Raw genomic sequence first — 8373 nt, 5'->3', positions numbered from 1 at the left:
GATTCATTTAGATGTATTTGTTGATTGTCATATTGATATTTGTTTTTATTATAGACTAGTTTATTAGTTTTTGTAAATAAAATTTTGATATATTTCAACCGAGCCTAAGCTCAAGTTGGGGCTCGCTTGAGCCTGAGCTCAAGCTTGAGCTCAGACTATGCTAATTGAGTTCAAGCTCGTGCCAAGCTTTTAGACTCAAATCAAACTTAAGCAAAGCTCAGCTCGACTCATTTGCACCCCTAATCGTGGACGGTGGTTTCTAATGATCAGAGACAACCACCCGACATCCAATGGTCTATCGACCAACATACCCAAAAATCAATAAAAGAAGGAGAGGCAGAGAGGAGATATGAGACAAAATCAAATGACACGAGGCAGTCAACTGTGACACGTAACGATGATGGCAATAGCGAGATTGGGGGTGATGGTGATGGAGAGATAAGAGATTTGCGAGATTGATCGGGGGTGATGGTGATGACATCAGAGAGGAGAGAGAGAGAGAGAGAATAGAGAGATCTACGAGATTGGGTGGGGGGTTAAGTGGGAGCATTTTCCTCAATTTGGTGTTTTCAACGTGTTTTGATTGAAAACACCCCAAATAATATTGTTATTTTGGTTTTTTTTTTTTATAATTTTTTTTCTTATTTTTTAAAATGTGTTTTGGAAAATAATAAAATAAATATATTTTCAATGTTTTAAAAAATTAAAAACTCAAAAGAGACTTGAAAATAGCAAAAGAATCCAGCCTACACTTTTACAATAAAATAGCAGCAGTTAAGTCTTTTTTATAATTTCATAAATATCATTCCCTCCTGTACTCTCTCGCACTTCTAAAATAATAGGAAAATAAAATAAACTAAAAAAATTCCATATCACTGCTAACAGTCGTCAACAATCGGCATTATAAGCCCATAGCGGAGGGAGAGCACTGGAACCACAATGGAGAGAAAAAGGAAAGAAATGGTAAGATTATATGACCAAATACTCCAAGAATAGGAAATAACCTATAACGCTCTAAATAAGAGAGAACATCGAAATTGGAATCCATTAGATTCCAAACACATCTAACACAAGTGGATTTCAATAAATAAAAAAAAAACACTATATTGAGATAATGAGAAATTTATTGACATAACTAATAACTAAAGATAAAAAAATTGTATAGAGATGAGAAAAAATAATCAACCATAAAGTTCTCACATCAAACTAATTATTCATTGTTATTTTTCGTTCATCGTCAGTCACTTGATGTCTAACGCTATTTCACTTCTTATTTAAACTCATCAATACGAGATTTTAGATAATAATAATTTAAAATATAATTATTATTTAGAAAAATATGTGATTGCCATAGTTATTGAAAAAAAAGATCACAAGCCCATTGATACGATAAGAAGATTAAGAGATATAAGAAGCAGGAAACAAAATGAGAGAAAAAAAAGAAATAAATGCACTTAGGACATAGATAAATTTGATCAAGAAAACATGTGTTATTTTTTAAAATATAAAGACCATCAATGTATTTTCTGCCTAATCTTTATGAAATTTACCAAATTAAAAATATTTGTAGTGTTATTATGATAATTGAAAAGTATGTTTTTAATTATCAAATTAATGAAAAGGGAATTGGCAATTGACAAATATGTTTATTTATATAATTTTTAATGTAAAAATACATAAAACTATTTTGTTTAGAAAAAATCATATTTATCTTAAACAAATAAAAAACAAACGATAACAAAATCCAAATAAACCTTTGTAATTGTCAAGGTTACATGTCATATAAGTGTGAATGGTCTCACTTTATATTAGGTTTACATAGGTAAGTCAAAAACTAATAAGGGATACAAACTAAGAACTTGAATTGAATGGAGGAGTTCAATCAAAATATATTTGGATTTCTACTTGTTTAATATAATTTTGATTTCTTTTTAAAACCATGAATTCAATTAAGTTTTGCTAATAGAGTTAAAATTACATCAAACTATATAAGTAGTACCAAAGCACATACAATGCGCTAACCAAGTGATGTGGTTGAGAAGTGTTCCTTCCAACTCAAAGGGTTGTCAAATGAGAGATTTTGAAATGTCAGAGTTGATTCTAGAGATCGGAATGAGAGGTGGCAGCACTTGCAACACATTCTGATAATAAAGTGAGTAAGGAATTAAGTTGGTAGGGTATCCATAACTTGAAAAGAACATACTTTGGTATGTGAGCATATTAGTTTATATAAATGATTGGGGAGACTAACTTGCATGTATATTTTTCTCTATTATGGCAGAGGGATGGGATTCAGGCTTCCAACGCCAACAACACTTCTTAGCAAAGGTATGATGCTAACGGATCCTACAATAAATGTCGATGGGACTGATAGTAGTCGCGAGAAAATTAAAGTATGACAATGATAATGATCACTACAGACTCAAATTGGGTCGAGACCAAGTCGTTGGCCAAACAATCTTTTAGCCTTCTAAATTGGGCCAGCCTCATTTGGTCGGTACTATCTAAGAACCAAACTGGAAGTTGAACCATTATGTAAGGCTAAATTTGAAGGGCGCCCCTCACCCTCAACTTTGACTAATAGTGTATAATTTGTATATTAAAAAATATAAGTAAAAAATACCTTAAAAAGAAAAAAAAAAAGGGACAATTAAAAAGAAACAAGAACGCATATAACATTATGACTAAAAGAGTCGTTCTACAGGGCCCAACGAGTCTACTGAGTGACTCACAGAAAAGGGACAAAAAGACGATTTTACCCTGCCCACTTTACAAATTTACAAACCGGGCCACTGTCCCCTTGCTCTGTGCGTCTCCCCTGCCATGGTCACCACCTCACTTCGCTGCCATCGCCGCCTTGCCTCGTCGACAGTTGATGCAACGATTGTCGATGAGACAGTGATGGCAGAGAGGCGACAGAGACAAAGCGACGACAACGAGGCACGATGGCGAGGCGAGGCGACGACCATAGCAGGGGAGACGCACAAAGAGGGGGGAAATCCATTAAAGGGGAAGGGAGAGAGCAGGCGTGGGGGCAAAATCATCTTTTTACCTCTTTTCGATAATCTTGTCGGGCTTTCTAATACTTTTCTGATTAAAATGCTCGCATTTATGATTCATTTGATTATGGTCCAAATAAAAGAAAGAAAGAAGAAAACGAAAACGGTGATACGATTTTGGGGTTGGAATCTGCATCTATTCAACCTCTATATATACACGACACGAGCACCTATTCAGTTGAACAACCGGGAGGTGGTTGCATCTCCGCCGCACAATCACCGGCGGCTTCCTCTTCCTCCGCCGCCGCCTCCTCCTCTTCGTTCTCCTCGGCCTCTACTTCCGGCAGCGGAGCTTGGTCTACTTCTGCGGCAAGTGGTCCTTGCGGGTCTCCGAAAAGGGTCTTGAGCATCTGTCTATGGCACTCGTCGCAGAAGTATAGAAAGGAGAAATGGCCGTCGTAAAGGAGCTTATGCACCATGGCCCCCGGCAGAACCCGCTGCACAAAATCTGTCATTGATGGCGGCACAACTTTGTCATCCATGCCCTGTTCACCAGAATAGGAAGAAAAGATTATCAACATGGATTGGAGAAGATGTAGCAATTCATCTGGTTACTTGTTAGTAACCAAAAAGGCAGTCATATTTACGAGTAGCCTTGATGCAAACCCCAAACCTCTTATGTGACAAAGAAATAACTTTAACGCTACTATTAAGCCAGCATTGAATTGAATTTCATACCAGATGAATCGATGGGATTATAAGAAAAAGGAGGGTGTGGGCGTGGACCAACCTGCCATATATGTATCGGGCCGAGAAAGGCTGTTAGTTCTTTCTCTGCCTTTCCCAAGATGGACTTGACCCAAAGCAGAATGCCTTTCCCCGGGCGTTTCTTTTGAATTTTGAGGTCTGAGAGGCTGAAACCCCAATGTGAAACCTGCAGGACAGCTTCCTCTACAAATGGTTTTACATTTCTCTGCCGGACTGATTCCTCAACATCTCTCTGCCAAAACTCTTCAAACATCGGATCCTTTATCAAAGCTCTATCCTAGACAAATTACCGCTAACAGTGAGAAGCCATCAAAGCAACAAAACTTACAAGGAAAGCAACCTAGAGAGGGACACGCCACAAACACAAAGTTCCCAAGTTGTGGCCACACACCATGGGAGTCCCTATACCAAAATCTAAAGCAATCCTCCCAATAATTTCCTTCCGTAAGTTTTCACTTTTCTCTTCTCACTGTAAATCAGTGAAAAAGAAAGCAATACTAAAGATTAGGATTAAAGTGGATGATATCATGTAGTTGGTAGGAAAAATGGCTCACCCTGGTTCCAAGTGATAATGATAGCCACTTTTCTATCGGACCATGATTTCCAGAAAGGAAGCTTTGGCCGTACAGGTAAGCGAGAAATCTAGGAAATTTCCGAGCTAAAAAGTACTGAAATTTCCTTCGTGCTGTCCAATTCTTCCAGGTCCTTGATCTCTCTTTCTTAGTCATGCTCGGTTCATATGGATTAACCATTGGAGCAAGCATTACTGCACCTGCATATTCAAGCAAGGCTGGATCAGAAATGAGGAGAATAAACGTTTCTCTTCATTAATCCTGGGAAACATGGAATGCAGTTCTATGATGTAACTTACGATCTTGAACATTTAGCGTCAATATTATGATACAATAAACACATAACCAACATTATTAACGTAGTCAAATACTCAAATACATATAAGATTATTGCATGAAAATGGATAATAAAGTTAAAAAAAAAAAGGAAATTTCCCTTTACATTGTTGCTGTAGGTCGAATTTCCTTGAGGATTTGTGAACCTAAACCATCATCTCCATTTTAGGGTACTTTTATGGAAGTATTCTGGGATAAAGTATATGAATGTCATTCATAGATCAAAAAGCTTTTGTAAATTCCACTCTCCTGCAAGGCTCATTGCATAAAATATTCAAAATTTTTAGTAGGTAATAGGGGCTATAAAGCATAAAAATGAAGAAGGAAAAAATTCTTGCAGCCATTGTTTGATGTTTTCCAGTTCTTAACAGGCAAAACATGATTAATGTGCTGGTTTTAAACAACATAATTTGAACTTAAAAAGTTAGCCAAAACTAGTTTTAAAGTAAAAGGGGCAATCCAAATTGGAGGCCAGGGGTTAAAAAATCTTTCCCTGGCCAGCATACCCTATTTGTAGAAATTCTCTTCTAATAAAGAGGACATGGACGCGGCGCATGCAAGCAGAGAGAGAGAGAAAGAGAGATCATAAACCTGCTACTCTGTCAGGAATATATCTGAGTGCAGCCCAAGCATGCATACTCCCTCCCGAGTATCCTAACACCCAAAATTTATCGGTGACACCAACAGCATATGACAGTTGTAACGTATCCAGAGCTGATGACTCAAGGTTCCTGTTGGGATGGGGATCACTTTCCCCAAAACCTGGAAGGTCATATGATATGAGCCGAATGCCAAATTCTTGCATTATTGAAGCCTTTAGCCCCGGTATACCTATTGCACATGACAAATGAAAGTATGGTTGTATCAACAGGTATTACTCAACTCTTCTTGCAGCACTTTCCCTGGAGAGTTTAGCAGTGATTTTATTTTACCTGCAAGTCGGGATGAAAGGAAGGGATGTGCCGTAATCACAGAAAATCTAGCTCTGTCAGCGGGAACACCTTGTTCCTTATAAGCCAAGTGTCTACCATCTGGTAGTAATATTCGACTTGCATTTGGAGGATGTATATACAATCTTTTTACCAATGGAGTTGTTGTATCATGTCCAATATTTACAATCAGCACTGCAAAATTAATAGCTTTATCAGCAAGATTTTCAATATTGATGTAACAGACAAAAACATATGGTACATATCTAACCTATTCATGCATTCAGAACCCTTGAATGGTAAGATGAAAAACTTAAAAATTTTGCTCAGGACAATAGAGAAACAATAAAGGCTGTCAAATTATTCAGGACTTGCTGAAGTTTAACAATGTGACACAAGAATATTGCTTGGAATTTGGCATCACAACTCCACTTCTGTAGAACAGATCCAAGAAGTAATACTAACTGTCGATAACAAGCTATGAAGGAATCTGTGGTGACTAAAAAGCCCCAATCAAAGACCGATGTTCAAGGCAAGAACCTTTTGTACTCATCCACAATGAAACACACTTGAACAGGACCAACAACTTATTTCAAATGAGTTCTAGTGAATGCATCCACTCCGAGCCAGCAGAATAGCAATTTCTGCACCCTTACTTCCAGTTCCCCCTCAAGTCCTTTGCCAGATCTTCTTCAGAACTTGAGGATTTCATTTTACCTCGACAAAGTTCTATTATTGTCAGTTCACAACATTCTAGTTTCCAGATCACCTTAGGACCTGACTTTCTTGGGACAAGAGCTACATTACGTACCAAGATAAAGGCCACTGTTGAATATATGTAATAGACAAAACTCTGCTGCCTTCATGCCTATGTAAATCCTCAAAGAAACTCAGTTTTTTGGGACACATTTTCAAACATCATCTGCTTTTCCGAGAGCCCTTGCCACATTCACCAAGATGTAGGCCAAACAATAACGAAAACATACCAAGCCTGTATCCCACTATGTGAGAAGATATAAATGAAATGAAACTAAATGTCCTGTATCACTAGCAGCTGAAGGATTGAAGTACATGGCTGGGATAATGAAGTTCTCACAGATAGGCATAAACGAGTTGTCAAAGCAAGGTGCTGTACTCACACTGATGCGATGCGATGCATGGCATATGAGCTAACAATAGAATTTGTTTAAATGGCAGAATAGTTGCATCTCTCGAGCAACTGACAGTAAGTTTGATCTGCCCAGAGATATGGGTAACTAGGAAAAGTTTCTTCTATTCAAATAGGGGAGAAATTCATATCTCCTACTAGCGGAGCAGCAGATTGCCCTAATGAGAAGAAGAGGCAAAAATTACATCTTTGACATATGGTAGTTGGAATCCCAATGGCTTTACTGGAAGCGGTTGAGACAAGAATAATTTCTTAACTTTGGTTCCTGTAAGATAGAAGCCTACACAACCAAAAATTTCGAAGGACTAATCAGCAATAAGAAAAATATTTGATCAATCCCTCTGCATCTGAGGCTCGTACTATATCCAAACAAAACCATTCAACTTCTAAATTTGCAAATAATTTGACTCGCAAACCGATGTCAAGTATCAAATGAGAATAATCTTTCCAATAATCAAAGTCACATAGGGAATCCGAAACTTCCCAATTCTCCACCCGGTTACCCAGAATATTTATAACCCTTTTCGTTCTAAGGTATCAAGCAAGATTATGAGTCGCTCAATTCGGCTGAGTCAACGTTGAATCAACTCAGTGTAGGACCGTTCCTGATTCCACCGACATCAAATTCCGAAAGAGGTAACATTCTAATTTCTAAACTTAGTATATTCCTATCGTTTTCTCCCTCATCTTCTTCAGGGAAGGAAGTAAAGACCAGTTAGATCAGTAACCTACGCTACAGTAACAAGAGTACCTGCAATAGCAACAAACGAGACGAACAAAATCACGGTCCACGAGTGAACCGGATCGCGATCTTCAGGCAAATACTCATTCAAGAACCTCAATTTCGCGCAAACCTCCTCGCAAGGGCCCCCAAACTTCTTCACCAAGTACGAATCCCTTCCCAGCACGCTCTGCTTCACCACGTCCCTGCATCCTCTCCCGAACTCCATGCTCATCTCCGCCAAACCCTTGATGAATTCCACCGCGTTGTTCTTCCAGTCCCCAAAAGACTCCCCGACGGCATTGCCAACAAATACGAACTCTGCCTCCGGCGGCACCGCACGGCCAGTTCTGCCGCCGTCACCGCCCCCCACAAACTCCTCACTCATAGCCAAAACACCCACAATTGAATTTTGGATCCAACGTGAATTTCAAGTCACGGTGATAATATTTGTGCTGCGCACGTATTCATATACAAGAATTAGGCTATTGCGTGTGTATACGACCGTTTGTCTCTTTGATGCCATCAGCGGGGTGTTTTCGAGCTTGAGCACCAAGAGTGGGGGCCAAAGTGTAATTTTGCGAGAATATGGAGGTGGTTGGAGGAAGAAGACAAGGCCGGAATGGAGATCTAGGGTCGGGATGAAGACACGCCATCAAGCCGACGCTTCGTTGAGGGGGTGAGGTTGGGGCTCGTGGCTTTACTGGAATTAACGGCCGTTACCGGCCGGAAATAAGAAATAAAAACACTTTAAATCTGGAAATTAAAGGCACATTTCCAAGTCCAAAAAGTGATTACTACCTTTTAACTTCCAACTAGTCACGTGACACCCTCGTTTGCTTTGTGTCAATTTTTTATATATAATTATAATGAATTTATT

The 8373-nt window shown here is 38.7% G+C and overlaps 1 protein-coding gene across 1 annotated transcript; it reads right to left on the bottom strand.

Moving 5' to 3' along the window:
• Positions 1–2660: 2660 nt before the first annotated feature.
• On the bottom strand, positions 2661–8061 carry LOC127793548 (uncharacterized). Its single transcript, XM_052324302.1, has 6 exons — positions 7524–8061; positions 5608–5799; positions 5267–5506; positions 4322–4539; positions 3790–4044; positions 2661–3544 (listed from the first exon to the last, which is right to left on the bottom strand). Exons 1-6 carry the CDS (start codon positions 7879–7881, stop codon positions 3230–3232), a joined length of 1578 nt encoding a protein of 525 aa, XP_052180262.1. The 5' UTR covers positions 7882–8061; the 3' UTR covers positions 2661–3229.
• Positions 8062–8373: the final 312 nt, after the last annotated feature.

The sequence above is a fragment of the Diospyros lotus genome, chromosome 1 (assembly GCF_014633365.1).
Source record: "Diospyros lotus cultivar Yz01 chromosome 1, ASM1463336v1, whole genome shotgun sequence".
Classification (NCBI taxonomy): domain Eukaryota; kingdom Viridiplantae; phylum Streptophyta; class Magnoliopsida; order Ericales; family Ebenaceae; genus Diospyros; species Diospyros lotus.
Note: the sequence above shows the minus strand (reverse complement) of the source record. Positions and strands in the feature narration are given on the sequence as shown.

What these genes read in the sequence shown, in the direction of transcription:
- LOC127793548 (XM_052324302.1), bottom strand. Translation starts at nt 7,881, where the DNA reads ATGAGTGAGGAGTTTGTGGGGGGCGGTGACGGCGGCAGAACTGGCCGT. An exon ending in CCTTTCATCCCGACTTGCAG is followed by an intron (nt 5,507 to 5,607) that starts GTAAAATAAAAT and finishes CATGTGCAATAG; the next exon opens with GTATACCGGGGCTAAAGGCT. An exon ending in CATTATCACTTGGAACCAGG is followed by an intron (nt 4,045 to 4,321) that starts GTGAGCCATTTT and finishes TAATTTGTCTAG; the next exon opens with GATAGAGCTTTGATAAAGGA.